The sequence below is a fragment of the Emys orbicularis genome, chromosome 2 (genome assembly GCF_028017835.1).
Source record: "Emys orbicularis isolate rEmyOrb1 chromosome 2, rEmyOrb1.hap1, whole genome shotgun sequence".
In the NCBI taxonomy this organism is placed as follows: domain Eukaryota; kingdom Metazoa; phylum Chordata; order Testudines; family Emydidae; genus Emys; species Emys orbicularis.
The window spans coordinates 283320468-283347593 of NC_088684.1; the positions used below are offsets into that span (position 1 = coordinate 283320468).

Below are 27126 nucleotides of genomic sequence, written 5' to 3' on the forward strand. Positions count from 1 at the left end.
ATTCTAAAATCAGAATATGTTCTAATAAGTACACCTCTACCCCGATATAACACGAATTCGGATATAACGCGGTAAAGCACTGCTCCGGGGGGGGCGGGGCTGCGCACTCCGGTGGATCAAAGCAAGTTGGAGAACAGTTTCACCTATAACGCGGTAAGATTTTTTGGCTCCCGAGGACAGTGTTCTATCGGGGTAGAGGTGTAGTTATAAATGACAGAACTAATTGGACCTTTCTGAAGTCCAAGAAACAGTACATACGTTTCAGAGAAATGTATGAATACATGTACAGCTCTTCAGTAATTATGCACTATTTGTAGCCAGTCCTCGAAGATGAGTGGTATGCTTGGTTATTTAGGTAAGAAGGATGAGATGCAGTTGAAAGACCGTGAATGGCTGACTTCTGCGTGCAGTGAGATGAAGACTTGAATTATCAATATTGCAGAACCTACTTCAGATACCAATGCTTTTTATCCCTCCTTAGGCTATTAGAAAAGGTTTGCCAGAATATCTGCACCAGAAAACCCTCCTAGCATAAAATGAGTCTTAACCAACATTACCCATACTGGCAAAAGTTTCCTGGCCTTTATGTTCAACTTGTTCTAAGAATGACAAAGTACAAACCTTGGCAGAGTGATGGTAGAATTTCTTTGTCTACCACCTGGAAAACTCTAACTCTGGTCTGATTCTACATCAGGACAAAAAAATCAATATCCGAATGCTATAGTAAAGTCTTGTGTTATGACTTTTACAAAATTGTTCTTTTACTACTGTGATTGAATATAAAACTAAACATTAAAATAAATAGACAATATTTGGCTTTTGACTCATTTGCCTACTACCTTGCAATATTTTGTAGTTCACAATGAGCCTACCGTATAATAGTGCATATTGACGGGGTTCTACTGTAGTTGCTTTACCTTTTTCCTTACAAGGCGATCCGGCTGTCCCTCTAACTACATTTCTGTTCTCTGAATTTCTTCACATTCATCAACTTCATTCATTCTGGTATCACAGTGCACTATCACTCCTACATCCTCTCTGGAATATTTTTCTGTATACCTTGTTGTTTTCCTCAGACAAAAGCTGGGAAGGCAGACCATTTCTTACCAGCTTCCAGATCGGCTGGCCACAGGGCCGTCCCTACCCATACGCAAAGTACGCAGCTTCGTAGGGCATCAGGAAATTTGGGGCACCAAATTTCCTGGTGCCCTACGCAGCTGCAGGCTGCTCCAGCCCCTGCTCCGCCTCTTCCCCATGGCCCGCACTCCAGTCCCGCCTCTTCCCATCCCTGCTCTGCTCCAGCCCCCCCCTCCACCCCTTCCCCAAAGCCTCTGCTCCGCCCTCGCCCCGCCTCTTCCCGCTCCTGCTCCACTCCAGTCCTGCCCCCACTCCCCTGAGGACTGCAGCAGGGATCGGGCGCCCTGCACTCACCAGCGGTGGTAAGTGGAGTGACCCGGCCCCAGCCCGCTCTGCGCCACCGACTCCCAGCCACGCCACCAGTGAGTGCTGGGGGGCAGTTCCCCCCTACCCGCCAAGGCTGAGAGCCAGGGGAGCATAGCGGGCTGGGTCTGGGTCACTCCACTTCCTGCCGCCCCATGAGTGCGGGGTCGGGTCTGCCCCGCACTCATCCGGCAGCAGGAAGTGGAGCGACCCGGACCCAACCTGCTCTGCTCTCCCAATGAGTGCTGGGGGGCGGTTCCCCCCTGCCCCCGCCTGCTTCTGCCCCCCTGAAGAAGAACTTATGCAATGCTCCCTTTGTAAAGTCAGCCAAACGACGTTATAAGGGAGCATTGCACAACTTTAAATGAGCATGCTCCCTAATGGAGCAGCAACGTAACTTCGAAACAATGTTAAGCGGGAGGACATTAAGTGAGGAGTTACTGTAATTACAATAGTGTATAGGATGTGAACACAGGGCTGGATTCTGTCAGTGTTCTCTTGCATGTGTCTGATGTGTTGAAACTTTCTGCAATAGGTTTTGAACTCTGTCAGTTGTGATGCGTTGGGTTTTTTTTGTTTTTTATGTGGGAGGTGTCACCTTTCTAGATTGAAGTATTGCAGTGTGTTCTACTTGGGATACATATCAAAGCCACTTGCAGACTACTTGTGATGCAGAAATCAACTGCCCACATACTTACCCAGTGTTGCCAACTCTCAGGATTTTATCATGAGACTCATGATAATTATTGTTTTCCTTAAAGCCCCCACTCCTGGAGTCAAGTAGATATGTGATTATTTCAGCCTTTAGTCTTAAAGAAAAGTAAGTTTCTAGCCTTTGTGGCTGTGGAGAGAGATTCAAAATGTGACCCCAGTGTACCCTAAAGGCTCAAAAAGCAGAAGTCAAATAAGACCAGATCTGTTATTTTTTACAAAATCTCGTGATTGTTAGTGATCCTGACTCATGATTTTTGAACATTTGGGGTTGGCAATACTGCTTATCTGTGCTTCTCACAGTAAACATGTTACATCTGCACTGGCTTCTAGTCTGTTTCAGAGTGTAATTGAGGGGTTCTTTTTAACCCATAAAGCTTTAGATTGTTTTAGTTCTGACTTACCTTGGTGTAGCTTTCTTTGGGTGACTTGGCAACATTGGCTCAATCTAAGTGCTCAAGTGACAATTCTCCGATTAATACCCTCTAGACTTATAGAGGGGACTTGTATGAGGTGTGCTGACTTCCCCCGACATCCCAAATCTGTTGCTATTTACAATACACCTCTACCCCAAGGTAGAGCCAAAAAATCTCACCGCCTTATAGGTGAGACCGCGTTGTATCGCGTCTGGTCCGGTCCGGCGTACCAGCAAGAGCCGGTAAGCCGCGCCGGACTGGACTGGCTTCCCCGGTGGTGATTTAAAGGCCCCGGGGCTCCAGCCGCTGTGGGGAGCCCCAGGCCCTTTAAATCACCGCCGGAGCTCTGGCAGCGGGGCTCGGGCGGCGATTTAAAGGGCCCAGGGCTCCCCGCAGCGGCTGGAGCACCGGGCCCTTTAAATCTCTGGCAGCTGGGCTCGGGCGGTGATTTAAAGAGCCAGAGGCTCCGGCGCGTGGCTCCACGTGAATTCAGATATAACGCGGTAAAGCAGCGGGGCTCGGGCAGCACTTTAGAGGGCCCAGGGCTCCCTGCTGCTTTACTGCGTTATATCCGAATTCGTGTTATATCGGGGTAGAGTGTACTTCACCAGTCTGGGAAAGTGGACAGAATTTGTGGAGTAGGAATATGGAGTGTTTTAACTGACTCCTGCCCCCATTCCCCATTAACTACTAGCTAGACTATTGAGTAGATGCATTTTAGGCTTTCAGCAGTAAGGAGAGGGGAAAAACTGGCTTCAAATCTAAAGTCAAATTGTTATAATTGATTTAGTTAATGTCAGTTACACAAATATTTGTGTAAGGCCCACCAGGAGGATTCTTTACATCATTGAAATGTTTATGGAAAGGGTTTTTTTTTATTAGTTGGCAAGCTGCTCTTGAAGGTCAGATGCTGACTACAACAGTTGTGTACCTATAGCTATTGAATGATCTCTTTGATTAAACTAACTCTTGAAAGCTTTAATCAAACATGTGGAAAATGTTCCTCATGCAGTAGAACTTCCCGCTTTCAAGGTTTTCTGGAATCACAAACTAAAGTTGAACTGATACACTAGAATTCAGTCTAAATATAAAAAAGCATAGTATTGCTTATAGCTTGTCTCCATTTACCAGGGGATTGACACACTGCAATCAATCCACCGGGAGTCGATTTTAGCGGGTCTAGTGAAGACCCACTAAATCGACCGCCAATCATTCTCCCATCGACTCTGGTACTCCACCAGAACGAGAAGCATAAGGTAAGTCAACGGGAGAGTTTCTCCCATCGACCTAGCGCAGTGTAGACACTGCAACAAGTCAGCCTAAGGTATATCGACTCCAGCTACGTTATTCACGTACCTGGAGTTGCATAATTTAGGTTGACTTAGCCTTGTAGTGTAGACCTTCCCTTAGCTGCAAGAGATAATTACTTGTACTGTGGTGGTACCTGGAAGCCCCATTCATAGGCCAGGAGCCCGATTGTGCTAGGCACTGTACAAACGGCAAAAAGTCAGTCCACAGTGGTCTGTTGTAGGCACTCTTGCACAAACTATAATTATTTATACAGTATCTGTACAAAGAATTCAGTGGGATGCACTATAATTAGTTAAATATCTATTTGGGGATTACTAGTGCTAAGTGCCTTAAATAATGATGATTAGAGGTTTTTATATCTTATAAGACTGCAAATTAAAATACCAGAATTTTCATTTCATTTGCAAATGTTAAGATCAGAGTAACTTTAAATAAATAAATATTTGTATCTTGCATGATTGTTTATCAGCTGATTAAGGTGGATCCCTCTTCACATGAGGATAGTCTTTCAACACTGTTCCTCGATAAAATTAAGCTTTACTTCAGGATTTCATGTGCATTTCTGTGTAACTGGAATTGAGGTCACAGTTTTTATAGCAGTTTCACTGTTCCGTTATATTAAGTTTTGGTAAACTTTTTATGCCATTAGGGTACACTGTTATGGAAACTTGCTGTTGAAAGTACTGTAATGCAGTTGTACCTTTCATTGAAATAAGCTACTTTTGAACTCGTTTTGCTATAAAAATACTCAGACATATTGCACATCTTTGAGAGAACCTGTAGATGTTTATACAGGTTTTTGGTAGTTACTGTGCGTGTGCGGTTTTTTGTTTGGTTTTTACAAACACACACTCACTTTGCGGCACCTTAATTTCTATTCTCTGTTATGCGCAGTGTTTAAAACTAACATTATTAAGGTTGTAAAGTCAAGCTCTAAAAAGTTGGGGAAAAGCAAGAATTATGCACAGGAGAGATAATGCTTGTATTTTGAGCAGCTATTCAGTATAATCTATCTTCATTCTTTGTTTACTGTACATTGGGGTCCCCAAAGTTTTGAGCGCCATGCCCACCCGCACTCTGGAGCCAGAGCTGGGAGCAGTCGGACTCACAGCCAAGTGCAGCTCCGCTCTCAGCCTTGCACCCAGCCTTGGCCCCAGGCCAGGAGCAGAGCCAAACCAAGGCTGTGGATGGGGCCAAGCATGGGACCGGGAGCCTGGGATGCAGCTGGGGGTGGGACCGGAGAAGAGCTGGGGGCAGGGAGGGGCTGGTGGCGCTCCTTCCCTGCTCCCCATGGGGGCTGGCCAGGCCCCACCGCACCCCCTTGGATGTTCCTCCATGCCGCCCTGGGAGCGTGCGCCCCACACTTTGTGGATCTCTGTTGTACACTATTCAAACCCTACTCTGAAGACCAAATTAACTCCTCCAAGTACTTGTGCATATGTAAATTCCACTGTTGGTATGTGTACAACTCAAGAGCTTGAGATTGGAGACCTTTTGGTCAGCAGCATTTATACAGCACACATATGCCCTCCCAGTCCTTATGCTTCAAGGCGAGGGCATATAAAGGCAAAGTATGTTGGCCGCGACTTATTTCCTCTGACCACCTTGTGGCTTAGAGGCAGAGCCCTGAGTGATTGAGAGACTGCCAGCCTTTCTTTACTAATTATAGTTACTGTTTTATAGCTATCCCTAGATTAGATGTTAGTAGATTGCTAAAGAACTAAGGACTACAACAGGCAATTAATTGCCAACAGCATGGCATTATCTGGTTTTCCTGATTTCAAATGCTACCCCTCATACAGGAGAGCTATCCCAGCCTCAGATGGACAGTGTGTGTGTCTGGGAGAATTGCATGTTTGCTGGGAATCTTTTAGTTCTTAGGTCAGGGAAGATAAGGAGACTTGCCTTCAGGTCTTCCCGATGACTAAATCCATTGAACCTGCCTCCAAACCAGGTTCATGAGACACCACTCCTATCCCTGCAGGGGCCCTTGGAGCCCAAAAGTGCAACTGCGAGCTCTCTGCCTACAAGAGTCCCGGTGCCAGCTACCCAAACAACAACCGTAAGGTTTGTGTCCTCCTTGGACAGGTCATATGGCTCCATGAGCCTGGGAGACAGACCACCTACCAAGGCTCCTCTAACAGGAAAACCTTCCTGCAGCACCAAACGTCTGCTGAGACTTCGTGGCCCAGAGTGGTTCCCTCTGAAGCTCCATCTCATACCGATTCCAACTGGACAGCACTGAAATGCCTAGTACCAATAGCCGTGCCTTTGGAAAGGAACTCATCACCGACCCAGGTACTATATACCTCAACATCCACAGGGCTGGAGCCAGGTCAACCAGGGCTACACCCATGTGCCTCTCCTTTACTGTAGTAGAGATTGCAATAGTGCCTCGAGAACCAGGTTCCAGACCACCATCTACACCATTGGTAGACAAATTCAGACTGGAAGTAAGGCATAAGTTTTTACAGTGATAAACTGTTCAATGATTGATTATTCAGTGGTCATGGGGGATTCTTTATCACTGTCAATGTTTAAATCAAGATTGGATGTTTTTGTAAAATATATGTTCTAGGAATTATTTTGGGGAAGTGCTATGGCCTGTGCTAGACAGTTCAGACTAAATCAGAGGTCCCCAAACTGTGGGGCATGCCCCTTGGGGGTTGCAAAGGAATGTTCGAGGAGTTGCAGCTGGGGCCCAGGCTAGCCCCCACAGGGGCAGGGAGGGAGCGCCACCCAGCTCTGCTGTCAGCCTAGGGGCCCTTTACCCCTGTCCCCTCCCTCCAAGAGCCGCAGCCCCAGGTCCTGGGGGGGGGGTGAGGGTCGTGAATAGGAGTAAGGAGGGGCACAAGGTAAAAAGTTTGGAGATCCCTAGACTAAATGATCACAATAGTCCCTTCTGGCTTTTGAATCTACAAAAACCACCTAGGCTGTCAGCACCGTAAAAGTACTGTAGATATAGATCGCCAGATATATCAGGAACTGCAGTCTCCCTTGATGTCGATTTAAGACCTACAGTTGGTACTGATTCTATCCATTGGTGTGGCACAGTCAGTCCCTAACATACTGAGAGCCACAATACTGCCCATGGATCCATGTTATATGTTCTCCTTGGCATCTTCAGAGTTGAAGGATGAGGACAATCCATACCAGCAGCATCTCTACTTACCCAAAATATCACCACAACCCTCAACATAGTACAGAGTCATGACACTCTCTCTTTGTGGGAGAAGAGATACTGGGACATGCAAAATCATGAGCCTTGGTTCTCCTAATCAGGGCCATTAGGCTTGTATCCACCAGGGCCCATATGGCCCTGTTGGGGATGTTGGTCTCCTCAGATCAGCCTTAGCCAGTGGGACCAACACCACCACCAGAAGACTGTCATCCATGGTAGTGGTCCCTCAGACTGCACAACAACCCCTCACGGTTCCGCTGTAACCGCATGTGAAATAGGAACAGAGGGAAGAATATGCACCAGAAGGCGACCTCCCAGCCCCAGTGACCCTGTTCTCCTCGTCCCCAAATGAGGTTGTAGTATCACCAAGACCCCACAATCGGATGATTACAAAGGTTTCCAAGATTTACTAATAAAGGTTACTGAGGCCCTACAAATACCTCTTGAGGAGGTCCAGGAGCAGAATGGTAAGTAAATGGACATTCTCCAGTCCTCTTCAATGGGAAAGGTAACCTCACTGTCAGAAAGGGATATCATGGACCCAGCCAAACCCTTGTGGTAGACACCTGCCCCAATTCTTCTGCCCTTTGCAAGATAGAAAATATAAGATGCTTCCCAAGGGTGTGGAATTCCTGTACACACACGCTGTCCCATCCTCCCTGGTAGTCACAGTGGTGAACAACAAGGAAAAACAATTTAGGTTCTCGCCAAAAGAGAGAACCAAAGAGATGAGATTTATTTGGCTGGAAAGCCTACTCCTCAGCAAGTTAGTTCCATGTGGCCAATTACTTGGCCATATTGACCATTTGACTTCTGCATACATGAAACTGCTTACCTTTTTAGATGGCCTGCAAATCAAGATTTGCAAGGCAACTGTGTCCATAGACAACAAGGGCCAGCTAGCTGCCAGGACAAGCCTGTAAGTGGCACTGGATGTGGCAGAACTGCTTCCAGATTCATGTAATCAGTGGTCGTTATGTGGCAGGCATCCTGGCTTTAGCGATCAGAATTCCTTAGATGTCCAAATGATAGTGGAGGACTTTCCCTTCAAAGTAGCTGAATTATTCAGCTCTAGGATGTATGAGGCCCTCCATACATTGAAGGACTCGTGAGCCTACGAGTTCCCTTGGAGAGTATGTGGCAGTTCCTAAGAGAAATTTCAAACTGCCTTATTCCTCTCAGGGATCAGCCCCCTGCCACACCCAAACTCTGCTGCTGCTGGTGGGAGGGAGGTCACATTGGCCTGAGACTGCCCCAGCAGCGGCCAGTGTGACTGACACAGGGGCTGCTTGAGCACCCCAGGCCAGACGCACCGGCTGCTGCAGAAGTCACTGAGGTCACGGAATCCGTGGCCTCAGTGACAAACTTGCAGCCTTACTTTATCATTGTTGATCAATGGGCCATGGACACAATAACATGGTTCCATCCAGTTTTCAGTAATACCTACACTGTTGCCCAATTCTTTGGTGGTGGTTGTTTTCCAATTGATTACTAATTAAAGAGCTGAGGGATTGTAGGGTTCTAGTCCCGGAATCAGGCATAAGAGAATCAAGGTTGTCAAGTTCAGTAACTGGTTGGGAACCACATTCACAACTGTTGCATAACAATGGCACACTGAGGGTAAAACAAAACTTTTAATCGCTTTTATTGGCAGAATTAGTAAAGACACAAGCTCCAAACCACATAAAGATATAACAGTAATATGAAGTTATTGTAATCAAATCTCTTGTACTATTCCTTGCATAGACTCAGACCTTCCTTGGGGTTCTGGTGCTAAATCAAAGGTCCTGGTCTGTCGCCTGGCACGCCAAACTAGTCTGGGGGTTCAGTTTTCCCCCTTACATTGTGATCTGGCCTATTTTAGGGCCTAGGGGCTGTCGTGAATATTCATTCAAATACCCAGCCTCTCTTGTCCATATCCAACTTCCTCACCCCAAATGTTGGGATGTTCTTATCCCTGTAGGTTATTATATTAATGATTTTAGCTTGTTACTATTGTGACCGTGCCCCTCATAAGGCTTTATGGAAATATGATTATGAATATGACATAACTGGAGTATGTTTTATGCTACATGTGCCATGTAACACATCTCTGTAAAGGTTATGGTTTACTGAATCTATTCATCCTATTTGTACACATATATCATTTTTGTACTTGAAGTTATGAATATTGGCTGTATACTTGCTTGATTTCTAAAGTAAGCTTTGTAAGGCATTTGGTCAGCTTCTTTAGAAAGGAATTCGCAAAGTTAAGTGCCCAATCAAGAAGAACTTAAGGAACAATGCATCTTGGAATGCTCCAATCCACATAAGTCTTCCTGGAGACATACAGGATACCATGTGGGCAATGGCTTCTGCCTGTAAAAAACTGTGAGTCATGCATGGACATGTGGCTTGCCATCTTGGAGCTGGACTTTGCATAGGAGAGAGGAGGGGGTCTCCACCCACAAAAGAGAATCTATTTAAGCCCGTGGGAGACCTCTCCATGTGGTCTTCAGCTGGCTAAAGAGAGAGAGCCTCTCCACCCCAAGGATAGCCAAAAGAAACTGGAACAAAGGACAGTAACCACAGAGGGTTTGAGTGATTGCTGGACCCAGACTAGAAGGAGACTAGTCTGTAAAAGGAAGCTTAATGGTGAGGTTTTTATCTGTATCAGTTGTATTACTGTATTAGACTCAGGGCTGCCCAGAGGATTCAGGGGGCCTGGGGCAAAGCAATTTTGGGGGTCCCTTCCATAAAAAAAAGTTGCAATACTATAGAATACTATATTCTCGTGGGGGGCCCTGTGGGGCCTGGGGCAAATTGCCCCACTGGCCCCCCCCTCTGGGCAGCCCTGATTAGACTTAGATTTGTGTGTTTTATTTTATTTTACTTGGTAATTCACTTTGTTCTGTCAGTTACTACTTGGAATCACTTAAATCCTACTTTCTGTATTTAATAAAATCACTTTTTACTTATTAATTAACCCACAGTATGTATTAATACTGGGGGGGGGGGAGGGGTAAACAGCTGTGCATATCTCTCTATCAGTGTTATGGAGGGCGAGCAATTTATGAGTTTACCCTGTATAAGCTTTATACAGGGTAAAACGGATTTATTTGGGTTTAGACCCCACTGGGAGTTGGGCATCTGAGTGTTTAAAGATAAGAACACTTCTGTAAGCTGCTTTCAGTCAAGCCTACTGCTGTTAGGGGACGTGGTTCAGACCTGGGTCTGGGTTTGCATCAGGCTAGCGAGTCTGGCTCAAACCAGGCAGGGCACTGAAGTCCTAAGCTGATGGGGCAGGAAAGCAGGGGCAGAAGTAGTCTTGGCACATCAGTTGGCAGCTCCCAAGGGGGGGTTCTGTGATCCAACCCATCACAACTGTATACATTAATTCGTCACACAGGTAAGTTTGCAGTTAAGCATCTTCCAATCTTTCTATTCTAAAATATCCAAGCCTAGTATCAGTTCAGTGGTCCTGCAGGTACCTGGTATAATTTTGTACAAACTCCTCCCTTAAGCACACTATTCCTGAGTCCCCAAAACTTGGACTGTTGGGCCATTTATCTATGCCAAACTTCATAGGCAGGAAAGCCTTGTGCTAACTGCTTAAGATGATGCCTTACAAGATACAGACCAGTAGGTTCCTTGCATCACTGCTAAGCAAAATTAAAATGGTAAAGCTAGCTCTATGGGCTACAACATCTAAAGCCCCTTCCCCATCCCTTTTCAGGGACCCATCTCAAGAGGATCCATTACTTTTAGAGAGAGAAGCATAAGGACATCCTGACATAATAGAAGAGATCTCTTCACATTATGGGGGAAATGGATTTTACAGCAACTATTTCCCTATTCTGAAAAAAACAACCTATCCTGGACCTGTAGAACCTCAACACACTAATTTGCAAGCTGAAATTCAGGATGGACACCCTTACATCGATAATCCCAACTCTGGAGTACAGAGACTGGTTTGTGTATCTCCGCCTTCAGGATGCATACTTCCACATATTCATCATTCCACACCATGGGAAGTACCTACAGTGGGCCAGGGTCACTACCAATATCAAGTACTGCCCTTGAGAATTGCCACAGTATGAAGAATGCTACCAGTCCAGTACCAAGGTGCTATCAGTAGTGGCAGCTCACCTGAGAAGGTGCAGCATCACCATATTTCCTAACCTGGGAGATTGGCTCATACAGGGCACATCTCAACAGACCTCTGAACACAACATGTTCAGTTAAGCCTAAGGCTACATCTACACTACAGGGGGGGGTCGATTTAAGATACGCAAATTCAGCTACGCGAATAGCGTAGCTGAATTCGACGTATCGCAGCCGACTTACCCCGCTGTGAGGACGGCGGCAAAATCGACCTCCGTGGCTTCCCGTCGACGGCTCTTACTCCCACCTTCGCTGGTGGAGTAAGAGCGTCGATTCGGGGATCGATTGTCGCGTCCTGACGGGACGCGATAAATCGATCCCCGAGAGGTCGATTTCTACCCGCCGATTCAGGCGGGTAGTGTAGACCAGGCCTGAGTCAACAAACAGAAATCAACTTTAATCCTGGTTCAGATAATCAAATTCATCAGGGGTCATCCTAGACAATTCCACGTCCAGGGCCTACCTACCTCGGGCAAGTTATTTAAACTGTTTGCCCTAACTTTTCAGCCAGAGAAGAACCGACATACCTATATAAGATGATGTCTCACCCTCCTAGGTCATATGGCCTTGTGCACATCATAATGCCATATGCTAGACTTCACATTGGATGCTGATAGATTTGGTTAAAGCTGGCTTTCACAGCCAGCAAACATCACCTGGACATCTCTCCTCATCCCACCCTTGGTCCTATCATCACTGAAATGGTGGAAAAACACAATAAATGCCTGTAGAGGGGTCCCTTTCTGGGTGCCTCTGCCATCCTAGACTGTCACGGATCCATCCTTGTTAGGGTGGAGTGTACATATGGACAGATTAAAGGTACAGGGCTCATCCTGCCCAAAGAAGAAGAGAACGCACATCGATTTCCTAGAACTCAGAGCTGTATGGAAGATCTGAAAATCCTTCCTCCGCCTAATAGGAAAGTTGGTACAGATCATGATCGACAAACATGAGCACCATGTTTTATATCAACAAACAATGTGGAGTACGGTCTCTCCCTCCCCCCCCCCCCCCCCCCCCGGAAGACATCAGGCTTTGGAATTGGTGCCTCAAACATTAGTTATTCCTGAAAGCAGTATGCTTTCCTGGACCACAGAACGTGCATGTGGACGACCTCACAGATACTTCCTCTCAAATAATGAATGGATGATTTAAAGACCAGATCCTGGAGAATGTCTTCAAGGCCTGGGGCAAGCCCAAGATGGACTTCTTCACCACTCAATACAAGAAGCATCAAATTCTGCTCAAGGGTAAGAATGAGTCCAAGAGTCCTAGCAGATGCGTTTCCAATACCACGTTCAGGAGACATGGTGTGTGTGTGTGTGTGTGTGTGTGTGTGTATCTCTTCCCCACCGCTCCCCAACACCTCTGATTCATAGTGTGCTCCACAAACAAGATTCAGCCAAGCTAATCCTCATAGCTTCTGCATGGCCCAGGCAATAGTAGGTTCAGCAACTGTGAACCTATCAGTATCCCAAACCAAAACCTTACATCTGCTTCCAGACCTTCTGTCTCAGGACCATGGACAAAACCTACACCCAAGTCTGACAGCCCTGCTGTGACAATGGCATACCAGATACCACTTTATGCCAAGATCTCCATCCCTCACTTGGATATTGCCAAATGCATAGTAGAAACTCAGTCTGGCTCACCTGTGTTTAATATTTCTAAAATAGGTATTAGAACTATTAAAAAATGCTTAATATTTAGATGTTGAATGCTTGTAAGTTGCTGCATGCATTAATCTCACTTAACATACCTATCTCATATTGTAAGGTAGTATTTGAGCATTTGCATTGTAATTCTCTGTGTAAATCACTAGACAGGAAAGAGACATGAATTAGTGAGAAATGCTGGTTCCTGACCAAAGGGGTGAACTCTGCCCAACAGAAAAGCCTTTGTAGAAGGCTTCCCTCCACATGGAAAGGAGATGTGCAAAGTGAATTCTTTCCTTCAGCTGAACTGGCAGCTCAGAGAAGGGGGGGAGGAGGGAGAAAGGAATAGTTTCTCCTTGTCAGGAATTTTTATTTCTGTGCTGCTTGGATTCTCAAGGGCAAGGTTTTGTAGGCATAAACAAGAGATCCCCAGTGTGTAGCCTGAGTTAGTCCTAAGGGACCTATAGAGTGTGCATATTACAGAAGCTTCTATTACCTTTTGAAACTTAAGACTGACTCATTTGTGTGTTTACCTGCTTTAACCTTGGAAATAAGTCTTATTTCTTTTTCCTTTATAGAATACATTTTTAGATTGGCTACAAGTGTTTTCTTTGGTATGAGATTTTAAGATACAATTGACTTGTTGTAAGTGACTAATCCCTTGAGAGTGGAAGTAATCTGAGTTTGGGGGGAGGGTTGCTGTAAGGGAGTTTTGGAGGCTTACCTGGGTGGCAAGATAGATCGCAGTGCCCAAAGGGACTGTCTGTGACTCCACATTAAGGCTGTTAGTGCTTGAGGAGTTTACATTTGATGAGTGGCTGGTGAAATCCACTTGCAACTAATTTGGAGTTTTGTGTCCTGCTTCTTAACTGTCTGCCATGAGCTTGGTACTCATGTTCTTGAGTCACTGCAGAACAGTTTGACACCTGCATATCCCTGCATGGCTAGGTGGATGCCAACAATAGAACAGGAAAGTTCTTTCACAGTTAGGTTCATCTTGTTGATTCTTTTCTGCTGTTAGGGAAGTTCTCACAATCTAGTAAAATGGACAATATTTTTCTCACTGGTGCCAGAAATCAGTGATGCCTCATCACTCTTCAAATACTTGACTATTTACTTTGGTTAAAACGGACAAACCTGTCCCTCAGTTTTGTCAAGTTGCACCTAGTGGCCATATCAGCTCACCATCCACTGGTGGAGTGCCATACAATATTTTCTCATCTGTTTGTAATTAGGTTCCCAGGAAGGCCTAGTTAAAGTATTTCCACCAGTTAAGAAACTTATATCTCCATGGGACTTGAACCTGGTACTCTCAGCCCTCATGGGGCCAACCTTCAAATCCATGGCCTCTTCTTCCCTACTGCACCTTTCCATGAAAGTGATATTTTTAACTGGTATAACTTTGTGCCAGAAGAGAGAGGGAAATGCAGCCATTGACTGATCTGCTGTACTCGGTATTCCACAAGGACACACTCTGAATTTTGTCCAAAAGTAGTAATAGAATTTCAATTGAACCAACAAATACACCTACTATTGTTCTTCCTGAAACTTCATGCGACCAGAGCTGAGGCAGCGCTATACACTCTAGACATTAGGAGAGTGCTAGCTTACTACCTAAATAGGAAGTCATCAAGACTATTCATCTCCATAGCAGAGAAGTTGAAAGGCTCTGCAATTTCATCTCAGAATAAGAGATCCAATTTGACAATCTCAATCAGATTGGCCTTTCCTGTAGCCAAGTGAGAGCCACCACTCAGAAGCCGCATCAGTGACACCACTGTGTAATTTGCCAGTATTAGACATTGTTACCAGATGTGCCCGTTACTTTGGGGTATGCTCATTTATTAGGGTTACTTTTCGGGGTGGGGGGGGGGGGGAGTTCTGTCATTTTATTAATGTACTGCTTATGTCACTCGTGTGTTCATATGGAGCTCTACTCCTCCCTTCTGCAAGTCCCCTCCCAATGGAGCTATCCTGCAGGACCTAGGTTCCCCAGGGCTGGGTTCCTCCAGTCCCAGAACCAGATGAGTGCGCGCCCACACACACACACCAGAGCAAGTCTGAGCAGACAGGGTCAATCAGCACTTTCAAGTTGTCACCCTTATATGCCCCTGGACTCAGTGGGCTGGGTCAAGCAGCACTTTTAAGCTGTCACCCTTATATGCCCCTGGGCAAAAAATAGGCTGGGCCAGGCAGCACTTCAAAGCTGCAACCCTTATATGCCAAAGGTTTATCCCCATTTTCACGTTAAGTTATACTGGTAGTAACCCACTTGATGAGCAAACCCCACAGTATTTTGGGCGCTACAGGGATCTTTAGCTTAGGTAAAAGAAACATTGCTGCAGAGTAAATGGGGGAAGCTAAAAACACAAAAGAGTAAAGTTGAGAGAGAGAGAGATGCAACTAGCTTAACCATAAAAGTTATTTATTGAATAACGGTGATAACTACACAAGGAGAGCCTAAACCCACATAAGTTATACTATTAAAGGTTAATACCTGAGGTAGAAAAGAAAAGAGAGAGAGAGGGATCTCACCACTCCATAGAGCTTGAACTGGTCAGGGTTCCCAGGTGATGGTGGTAGTTCAGGACCCTGAACTCTGGAGACAGGCAGAGCCCCCAGCACGATCAGTCAGGAGAAGATGGAGTCCCAGTGGAACAGTTGCATAGTTGGGGTCCCTGTATCAGAACACTTGGGCATAGGTAGGGGTTTTTGTAGAGAGAATACAATGGTTCAAGGGAGAACACTAGATTTGTTTATGGGTAAACTGATGACTCAAGGGTTGGTTTTTTTTTTTTTTTTTAGGCTAGACAATAGGAGCTGATCACTCTTGGCTATGGGTGGTGTTTTCTTCCAGGGAGCTCACAGTGCAATTTAGGCTGCTTCAGTATTTTGATTATCAATCAAGGATTCATTACTAGAATTGGTCTGATAACTGCTGAGCTGGGTGTGTGCAGGCTTAGGTTCATTAACATTTGGAGCAGAGATCCCCCATGATGCAGTGCTTCCCTGCTTTTCTGGTCCCAGAGTTCAGTGCAGTTCTCTGTTCTCCGTTCTGTATGCTAATGGAGATGCCTTAATCTTGTCACCCTTGTTAGGAGCGGTCTAGATGTATCTCCCAACACCCTTCACTGCTCTCTGCAAGTCTTTTCTCTGATCCGTTTTGGTTCAAGCAGAAACTGGTGGGGGCGGGGGTGTCTTTCATGAGTCAGACAGGCTGAATACTGCACCCTGGTTCCCCAAGAACACAGAGCTGACTGGTATCAACATCTGCAAAGCAGTTATGTTGGCATCAGTATACATTCTCAAAACACTATCCCCTAAACTCAGGCTTCCAAGTCCAATGCTGCATTTACTAAAGCAGTTCTTCACTTGTCTGTCTAATCACTCCAAGCCCACCTCCTTAACGCCGTCACTATTTGGGAGGTACCATCAGTTGAGTGTGCATATGGACAAGTACTTCAAGGAGAATGGGAAGTTACCTTGAATTCCAGTTACGCTTGGTACGCTAACTATTGTCCACATACACATTCTGCAATATGCCCTTTCATCCTGTCTACCTCTGAGTCCTCTTTGGCAATTCTGTGGTAAGAAGGAACCAAATAGCATCTGATGCCCTTTGCCCTTGTATGCTGTTGTCGCAGAGTGTGATGACTGGGAGGCCACATGTGGACTGTATGGATCAGCTGTTCTCAACCCGCAGGCCACATGCAGCCCAATTAACACACAGCTGTAGCCCAGCTCAGCTGTGTGCTAAAGGCCACGTGCTGGTTTGCCAGCTGCCTCTCGGCCCCGCATGGCAGGCTCGTGGTCCAGGCTTCGGGCTGTCCTTTCCCAGGTCTCCTGCAGTGGCAGGGTCGGGGTCCATGCTGCCCCTCTTTTCCCTCCCCCCCCCCTCCCCCAGTGGCAGGGTCAGGCTCCGGGGCCCCGGCTGCCTCTTCTCCCCCCCCCACCCCCCCGCCCCATGCAGCAGCAGCTTTGGGGCTCCTGGATGCCCCCTGACCCCAGCAGGGTTAGGGTCTGGGTCCCGATGGCCCCCCAGCCCTACGCAGCGGGGTCCAGGATCCCCGCTGCCCACCCAGCACTCTGCTCCTGGCCCCACTCTGTGGAGGGGCCTCTGGGCGGAGGATGCTGGGCATAGGGATGGGGGGGGGGTTAGCTAGGGGGCACTGTGGTTCTCAAGTAACACGTTGTGGGCCGCATATGCATCCCACAATGAGAAACAGGTTGAGAATCACTGGTATTGATATTGCTGGTGAAATGTTTCTAATCTTGAGGCATATGCCCACCATCAGTTGAATCTGCTTATGGATAGCACATCTTGAACTCCAGTTACTGTACACAGGCTTTTCTATGGTGCTTATCACTATTTGTATCTGAATGCATTGTTTCACAAATAACAAACTTTCACAATTCCCCTGTAAGGGGAGGAGGCAGTATTTATCTCCATTGTACAAAGCAGGAAATTGAGTCACAGACTAATAGATACTGCTGATCTTAATTTTGGGTGCCTAATTTAAGACACAGAGGGCCTGATTATTTCAGAGTTCTTAATATTATGTAACACTCTATTGGAAGCACAGCTCCCATTGACTTCAGTTGTAGCTGTGAGCTCTTAGCATTTCTGAAAAATCAGATCTCAGGGACTCAAGTTGTGCACCAGAAAATAGGAAACACACAATTAATGACCACTTCTGAAAAGCTTGCTATAAGGGACTTGCTTGGCATCACATATCCCTGCCTATGTCGTAGAGAATCTGATTCTCCAGGACAGCATTCAACTGCCTTAGCCATGAGACCTTCCTTTCTCTTCCTGTAATCCCCTGCCTAACTGACTCCTCACCTACTAACTTTTGAAAGAAATGAGACTGGGGTCCCATAGATAAGTCTCCTTTACTACAGAACCCTGATTTATCCCCAGAGCAGGTCCATAGTGTGTACTGAACAAGGTAGGGGTCCTGTAGAGAGAATAGTATGTGATCATGTAATTAAAAACTATTATAATGCATGTTCACAAGGGGGGGGCAAATTAAGCATATATAGGAAACCTTAATTCTGGCACTTCCTAACTTTTTTGAGTCCTTGACTTTACTACCTTAATGTTCTTTTATCAGTTTGTACGAATGTAACTTCTTAGCTTTGAAAAAAAAAAACCCAACCATCTGGTGTCGTCATATGAATAATCACATGGTCATCAGCAGGTTGGAACCATTAGATCCACTACACAGACTGTTAGCTCAAGTGGTAGAGTACCTGATAGTAGTAGTAGATTGTCATCCTCTGTATGGACCAGCACTAGAGGGGGATGACATACTATTCCAGTGGATTTCACAGATATTTGCTGACCTAGAATAGAGACACTTTTGTGAATTTTGCGTTTCATCACAGGCTCTTCATCCCATCTTTCCTCTCTACCTCCCCCCGAACACTTGACTCCTGCCCTGCCCCTCCTGCCTGTTCTTGTATTTTCGGAGTCCTGTTCTCCTTGCTTGCCAGTCTCCACTCTTCAAGAGTCCCATTCTAGTTCCCACCCATCCTCCCTCAGTTCTTTGTGCCCAGTCTCCTTGCCCAGCCGATTCTAAATTCCCCCTTTCTGGTTTCTCGTCCAGTGTGTTGTGTGCACACACACCCAGGCTGGATCGCAGTCCTCTTCCCCAGCTGCTCCCAGGCTACTGTCAGTTCCCTTGTCCCAGTCCCTCTGCCTAGCCGGTCTCTGTATTCACTCTTCCTCATCTCCTACCCTTCCCAGCTCCTTGTCCAATTTCAGTGTTTCTCTTCATGTCCCCAGTCTCTCCTATCCTTCCTGCTAGTCTCAGTCTCAGTCTCACTAGATTCCTTGTCTCAATCTACTCCTTCCCCTCCCTCTGGTCTGGCTTTCGTCCCATCTGCATTCAGATCAGATGGTTTCCTCCACACTGCTTGGGTGCCAACAGGGTTGGAGGGCAGGGATGGTGAGTGCCATTGAGTACACAGGAGAGACAGGCTCCATGCTCTCAGTTCCAGTGCCCAGCCCACATCGCCCTGAAACAGCCGTTATGGGGAAAATCCAACTTTGCCCTTGTAGCCTTGGGCTGGGTGGAATATGCTCAGTTGCTCTGTGGTTATGGTGTATTCACAGTCTGGGCAGCCCTAGGAGCTGTGAGGCTTGAGCATGCTCAGTGAGGACTGAATCTTTAGAGACTTTAGCTGCAAACTAACAAGTCTCTACTGACGATGCATAACTGTGATTGCTTTCAAAGGCTTTTAATGTGGACAAATTTGGGCAGATTTTCATGGGGATGGCAAAAGGCACATCTCTGACACAGTCCATCCCTGCCAAATTTCAAGTCCTTCTCCAAATCCATAGGAATACTAGAGCAATTCAGAGGAGAGGTCACCAGAATTTAATATGGGGAGAGCAGCGGGAATACATTGTTTTGCCCTTGCCTTGTTCTCGGAAATGGCTGAGCTGTTTGGCTGTAATCTTAAAAGCTTGAGGCAGATATCTAGCCCATAAAACTCCTGCCAAAATGGCATTTGTCAAAGCTATAAGCGATTGAAAATAGCCTTATGGGAAGTGTTGAGCAACCTTAATAGGTGGTGCTATCAGCCCTGCCTATAATTTGCCAAACTTGCCTACTAGTCCTCCAGTTCCCTGTCAGAGAAATAGCTGTGTCCAAAAAACATGGGTATAAAGCAAAATTAGTATCCCAAACAAAGAGAAAATGTTGAATAGACTGGATATTGGAGAAATTTATTGTCTTATTAAAGGAATTCTGTTCAGTTAAATCAATGTGACATGTCAGTCTCAAACTGTAATTTCAATGTGTAATCAGAGGAAAGATGGGTCTGAGCTGCAGAACTCTGATCTGATGCTTGAACCATCTCATTATATTTGTGTTCCAAAGGTTTTTGCTTTGGGGCTGTTCATCTTTTAAAATGGTGCCTAAATGATTTGATGTATGCTTTTCTTTTGCATTTAAAAAAACAAACAGATCTTTTAAAAGTGTTCCTTCTTCTTACAGCATCTGAAGAATCGGAAAGTGACATCTACATGCGATTCATGAAGTCTAACAAGTGTTATGACATAGTTCCTACAAGTTCTAAGCTTGTTGTTTTTGACACTACATTACAAGTAAGTGCTTAAGACTACATTTTGTTGCAGTTCAGTTGCCTTTTAAAATACCCACATAGATATCATCCTCGAATGCTGTGTGAAATTGATTTCTCTTTAGAGAACTGTTTTTGAGATGCTTTTTGGGTCCAAGAATCGGTAATATGTTTTTAAAAGTCTGTACATCTGTATAGGAGGGAACTTTCATATTTTACTTTGAGTCAATAGTTAGCGTAGCCTTCAAATGGACATGGAGTTTTACTGACTTTCCAACGGGGGATAGGTAAATGAAATGGTTATCAAACTATCAATATTCTATGATTATGCAGGAGTATGGATATTATGCAAATTATCCGAATGTTTTGAGCCTTGCCTTTTAAGATTAAATAATCCTCTGAATTAAATAAGTGTATAATTCCTTGGAGGTCCTACCTTTTACCAGTAAATCATCAGCATATTTCATCTAGTTTAGACTTTTGGTTTTGTGTGCATGAAGAATGCAGTTGCCAAAAGCAGAAAGTTACTAGAAGTTCAGTCCATTCTGGAAACATTAAGAATAATTTGTTCTGAAATTAGGGGCACACAGTTTGATTCTTTCTAGACTCTTCAGATTTTGTTGGTTCTATTTGGAGTGATTTTTAAAAGAAGCAGCAAAAGGGGGCTATTAACTTTAGCCTGATTTTAAAAGACTGAGTTGAGATATGAGACCTGCTGTGCTCCTAGTGTCCCCTGAAAAGATAAATGATGCAGTGGTAACTGTTTTGGGTTTTTTTTGAAAATTTTAAGAAAATACCTCTTTCAGATTGTAGTATCTTCCTTGCATCAGAATGAATCTACAGGTTGGTTGGTTTATTGCTTACTGTAAGTCTAATTGCTCTTTTTTGTGGCTTTAAAATCGCAATTTCACTTTTTCTTTATTTTTAAAAAAAAATAGTGGAATAGCAAGTATATACCAATCTGTGTTAGCCTCTAGAGCACGGGTCGGCAACGTTTGGCACGCGGCTCGCCAGGGTAAGCACCCTGGCGGGCCGGGCCAGTTTTACTTACCTGCTGACCCGGCAGGTTCGGCCGATCGCGGCCCCCACTGGCCGCGGTTCGCCGTCCTGGGCCAATGGGGGCGGCGAGAAGCCACGGCCAGCACATCGCTCGCCCGCGCCGCTTCTCGCCACCCCCATTGGCCCGGGACAGCGAACCGCGGCCAGTGGGGGCCGCGATCGGCCGAACCTGCCGCGTCAGCAGGTAAATAAAACTGGCCCAGCCCGCTAGGGTGCTTACCCTGGCGAGCCGCGTGCCGAACGTTGCCGACCCCTGCTCTAGAGGCTATATGTATCAATTTGATTTTTACCTAGGGAGTTTTGATAGACACAGTGGGAAAAACAACAATCTAAAACTTGTATTTCTGAGGGCTTGTCTAAACTAAAAAATTAAGTTGACGTACAACCACCACAGTAATTAAAGCAGTAGTTCACATCCACACTTGCTTCTTCTGTCCGTGGTGTGTCCTCACCCAGAGTGATTCTACTGTCTGAAGTGGGGCACTGACAGCTGGAGCCTGGCAGCTGGCCCCTGCTGCCACTGACAGCCCAAGTTTGTCAGCCAAGCACAGGCCCCAGATGTGAGCCTATGCCCGACAGCTGGGATTGTTAGCACCAGGGTTGGGGATGGGGCTCCAGCTATCAGCCCCACTCAGGGCTAACAGGCAACGTAGTAACAGTGTCTACGTGGACGCTGTGTCACCCTAACTACATTGACGTAAGGGCTACACCTCTCATGGAGGTGGAATTGTCTGTGTGGCTGGGGACTCACTTTGGTGAAAGCAGCATTCAAGTGTAGACACTGACATAATTAGGTACACAGGAGAGACAAGTAAGCCACCTTGTGTTGATCTAACTCTGTAGTGTAGACCAGGCCTGAGCTTACTAATGTTAATGTCTTACTTGGAGTGTTTCAGTAAACCTCCAAGAACATTGTAGTTTCAACACACATGCCTTAAATTTGTAAGTCTCTTATGTCTGATCACTATCTGTACAGTGACAGGTTTCAGAGTGGTAGCCGTGTTAGTCTGAGTGTGCTGTTGGGGTCCCAGTAATAGATGTTGTTGACAGCCATTTTGCTAAAGAAAAGTAACTTGGTTAATGATGCTAGCAGCATGAAAAGCCCAGTGTGAGAGACTGATTAATCAGTTGTCAAGCCATAGTGAAGTTTATTTGATTGGAAGAAAAACCTGAAGATTTCATAGAAATTAGTAAAAACATTTGTGGAGAGGTTAACCAACAAGTATATTCAGGTAAATAAGTGAATAATTGGAACATAACTTAAAATTTTAATAAAAGTAAAGGAAATAAACAAGTACACCTGTCCGCCTATTTTGAGAGAGTTAATACCTCAGGACCTTAACATCATAGATCAGATCTTACACTTTATTGGTAATTTAAGACCAAACGCTGTAAGGGAATCAGTGTTTCACAGCTCCCATTGAAGTCAGTGGGATTTGTGCATACTTGACATCTTTACTGGATCTGGTCCTTATAGAAAACTGACTTACAATTATTTCTTCGGATTTTTAAAAAGTGGTATCTTGCCAAGCTCCTTGGTGCCTCTTCCATAGATTACCAGAACATATGTCACTCCCAAATATATTTTTGTAACTTGCTTGCAAAATTCACAGGTTCTGGAGTTAAACTGCATAGAAGACATAAGATAGTCTTATCTACCTTACACCAATGTAAATCAGAAGTGATCAATGGAATTATATTGGTCTATAATAGATAAGGAAGATAAAAATCAGACCTTCATTAATATTTAGTGCTTTATTGTGCTGGTGAGTTACTCTGGAAGAATGTTTTTGAGTAGTTGCTGGATCCTTAATATCCTGTCTCCCCCTAATAATCGGAGATGGCATTATTTTCAGTCAAGGCTAGATTTGAGAATGAATAGATTGCTGATTTGGTGGTACAAATCATATCTTTAAGACCATCAGAAAACTGTAGTTGTTTTCATGGTTAACAATAAAATTGGTATACATTACATAGTAGTAAGCCTCACTACAGATTATAATACTTCAAAGGTAGATGGGAAGAAAACTCTTCAATACAAAAGGAGCAAGATTCAGTGAAATATAAAAGTACCCAAATATCCTGGAGGATCTTAAACTACATCTACACACTACATGCCACCACTAGTGATGTGTAGTATGTGTAGCTTCATGCCACAGTGAAAATCAGGATGTTTCCACGCTGTGGTGTGTAGCTGTGCATGTCAATGAAATGTTTTTCCCAGAGCGGCAGCAGCAGGGAAAGGCTTCATAAGCTCCCCGCGGCTGGAGCTTTTCACTGCAGTGAGGAAAGTTTCTGGTAGTGGGGAAAAGTGTGGCATGTAAGTACCGCAACTGATAGATGAACTTTCTGCCCTCTTGCACCTGACACTTGCCAGGATTTACATCTCCCCTAGGACAACAGCAGCAGAGTGTGGGAGAACCCTTGGAGCCCCGATGGTTTTATATCCCATGTGGAGCAAGGAATTCCCTGTCTTGGGGAGAGAAGAGGTGGCTGGATGGGTGTGTTTTTTAGATTTTAAAAATTTTGTTAAAAGAACCTTCAGATTACAAAGTCATTAACTAAAAACTTATGAAATGACAGAATTAAGGTTAAGACAGCCTTAACTCAGCCCCCTTGCCACAGAACCCCTGCCTCATTCAGTGTATGACCCTAGGTCTTATTCAGTGCATACCATCCAAACTGTGCATGCGAATGTATTAATTACATCTGGGTATTAGTGTGGTGCTGTCACTATAATCTCTGAGTATTTTACAAGTATTAATGTATTTATCTTCACAACACACATGTGAGATTGGATGGTGGTATCATCCCCACTTTACAACAGAGGCACAGAAAGTAAGGCCAGCATTTTCAAACTAATGGTGAGTGCCCAATCTGAGAAACATAGGGTTTGTTTTTTGTTTTCCTTCCCCACTTCCCCCCACAGTACTTATCACTGTTGCGGTAGGTTTTTTTTATTCATTTTTGTTTTTTGTTTATATTCAGAGCACAGCTCCCATTGATTTAATTTGCAATTATGAACACTCACCACTTTTGCAAATTCAACATCAGGTGTTTCAAGTTGGGTCCCAAAAAATGAGGAACACACAATTGGTGCCCAATTATGAAAAGTTAGGTTTGGATGAATTGCCCAGCATCACACACAAACTCTGTCTCAGAAGCAGGGATAGAATCTAGTTCTCATTCATCTTCCTTAGCCATTATGCCATCTTTTCCCTTCCTGCAGTCCCCTGGCTCATTCCCACTGCATCCTGTGACTCTGGGCAGAGCTTGCCATTGCTGCTGAAGGAGGCTGTTGCTGAGTTTTTGTTGCTGCTAGGGAGCGGGGAGCATCATGGAGCACTCCCCCACTGCTGCTCCTGCTGACTGCCATCTGCTTGCTTGCCTGCCTGCCTGCCTCCACCAGCCTCCCCTGGGATTACTGCAGCAGAGAATCTGTCGCAAGCACATGTGGGTGCACATGCACCTTAGACTTTCCCTGCAGAGGGCTGGTAGGCCGCCTCCACCTTCCTCTGCTTGTCAAGTTGGCTCCCTCCTCCCCACCTGGGGGAATTTTACTTCTGGGGGAATTCTGCGCCAAAAAATAAAAAAAATTCTGCACATAGTATTTTAAAACTCTGCTTATTTTATTTGTCAAAATAACACAGTATATCATGCCAGTTTCAATTATTTTGGTAACTTATTTCAAAATACCTGTCAGCAAGCATGTCTGTAACAATACAGACAACAAAATAAGATTCAGGAAATGGCTTTTTTGACCAATTCCTTACTAGGCTACAATACATAAATGTATTTCCTGCACCCCTCAGAAGGAGTGCAAAGGCTTGGGAGGAATCAGGGGTAACAGAGAAGCTGAGGGAGAGGGACATAATTGCTTGGAAGGAGCTGGGGAGGGGAGGGTTTGTTAGGGAGCTGGGGAACCTCCCTCATGCAGACCCTAGCTGACTCCTGGACTCTCCCATTGAGTCAGGCACATCTCCCCGTCTCTGTGTAGCCCTGCACCCCTACTCCCATTCAGCCCCTGGCTCAATGCTGCCTCCTCCCCCCCGAGCTCCTGAGTCCACACCCCAGTCTGTCCTTCCCATACCTCCTCACCTGGCTCTGCTGTGAGGAACACAGCCTCTCTGCTGGCCGGCTGCCCTCTCTTCTGGCACCACAGCAGCCCTTGGTGGGCAAAAGGTGTAAGTGCAGCACCTCTCCAGCAGAATCTATAGTATGTGGAGAAAAATTGGCGTGGCACATAAATTGTGTCCATGTACAGTGGTGCAGAACTCTTCCCCCAAGAGTATGATTTGTTATCTGTTTCCCCGTCCCATCCAGGGCCCTCCCTTCATACTCTGTTACCTGCCCTGTCCAGACGCTTCCCCTGCATTGTTTGGTGGTACACCTACTCAGCCCCAGCCCCGCTTTTGCTGTTTGTTCCCTGTCCTACCCAGCCTTGCTTGCCCTGCATACCTGCACTCTCCCAGTGCTTGCGATTCCTCCCCACCATTTTGTTTAATTTCCTATTCACTGCATCTCTTCAGACAGCTGCCTTTCATTCAGTGCAGCCAGAGAAGCTGGTGCCCACACAACACTGCCTATTGTGCCCCATGCCCTCTTTGCTTTATTTCATTAACTTCTCCAATTTTTGTTTGCACTCTTCTCCCCCATGTGCAGGGTAGGGGAAAGGAGTGGTTAGCCTCCATTTTTCCCTGCCCCAGCCTTCCCTTTGTCATTTCACTCCTCCTTCCAGTGGCTGTTCCCATCACCTGTACTTGATTGCAGACCCTGATTGGCCACTGTGACATTCCCCAGGGTGCAATCTGGACTGCTGTGTCCCCTTAGCTCTCCAGTTTGTGATGCCTTTTACACTGCTTTTCTGATGAACGGCGACCTCTCCAGGCTCTGCTCTCACACAGCCACAAGCATGTAAAATCACTCCAAGCTGAATACATTAATGCTATGCCCAGCCATCCATGAATTGCATACAGGGCGACATCTGCATATCCCTTGTCCCCCAGAAATGTGCTTCTTGTTCTGTCCAGCACACTACTGAACAGTGCAAGCTCATAATAAGTCTGTCATTGTAATAAAGGGAAATGATTATATGCACCAGTCCTGTTGACCTGAGTAGAGATTCCCAAAACACTTCAACCAAAATACACTGGTTTAGATAAAACAAAACAAGTTTATTAGCTAGAGAAAGATAGATTTTAAGTGATTACAAATGGTAAGGCATAGAAATCAGAATTGGTTACAAAAGAAATAAAAGGTTAAACACAAAAGCTAAATCCTAAACTTTACCAAGGCTAATTGGTTTAAATTAAAAGCAAAAAGAGTTTTTCAAATCAAATTTTACAGCAGTTTTTACTGGCTGGAAAACCTCCAGACCGGGACCACTCCCCCAGTTTAATGATGCTGCTTTTATCTTTCAAGCTGCCTTAAGTAGAGAAGGAGGGGGAAAAGGTGAGGTGGAGGTCATTATCTCTTATTTTTATATCCTCCTTCGCTGTTTGAGGATTACCCCCCACCAGTGTACAGACAAACAGTCTCCTGTGTAAGTGAGGTTTGAAGTGTTTCTAGGAGGAAATGTAAATTTGTTATTTACACTTCCCAGTTGCTGAATAATGGCTGCTTAGATAAGTGATAGCCCACTTGACTTTGTTGATACCTGTCTGGGGTTGCCAGTACAGTAACTCCTCACTTAACGTTGTAGTTGTGTTCCTGAAAAATGCGACTTTAAGCAAAATGATGTTAAGCAACTCCAATTTCCCCATAAGAATTAATGGAAATGAGGGGGTTAGGTTCCAGGGAAATTTTTTTCACCACACACACACTAAGTTTTTTAAACAAAAAATTTAATACTGGTACACAGTGATGATGATTGTGAAGCTTGGTTGAGGTGGAGGAGTCAGAGGGTGGGATATTTCCCTTACTGCTAAATGATGAACTAGCAATTGGCTGAGCCCTCAAGGGTTAACTCTCTCTCTACACAAGGCAGCAGGAATGGAGGGAGATATGCGCATTTCCCTTAAGTACACTGCCTTGTTAATTAGATCAGCTTGCTGAGACGCAGCTGCTGCAAGCTCCCTCCGTCCTGAGTCCTGGTCTGTCCCCCCTGTTCTATGGAAGATGG

General features: G+C 45.3%; 1 protein-coding gene across 9 annotated transcripts in view; it reads left to right on the top strand.

Moving 5' to 3' along the window:
- The window catches only part of PRKAG2 (protein kinase AMP-activated non-catalytic subunit gamma 2), a 395505-nt gene that overhangs the window by 323642 nt on the left and 44737 nt on the right, over positions 1-27126 (top strand). For 8 of the 9 annotated variants that reach the window (XM_065399999.1, XM_065399998.1, XM_065400001.1 and 5 more), the window contains one exon: positions 19862-19971. In XM_065399999.1, coding sequence (XP_065256071.1) covers positions 19862-19971 — 110 coding nt within the window. The remainder of the gene's footprint in view (positions 1-19861; positions 19972-27126) is intronic. The other variant, XM_065400003.1, reaches the window with a different exon arrangement.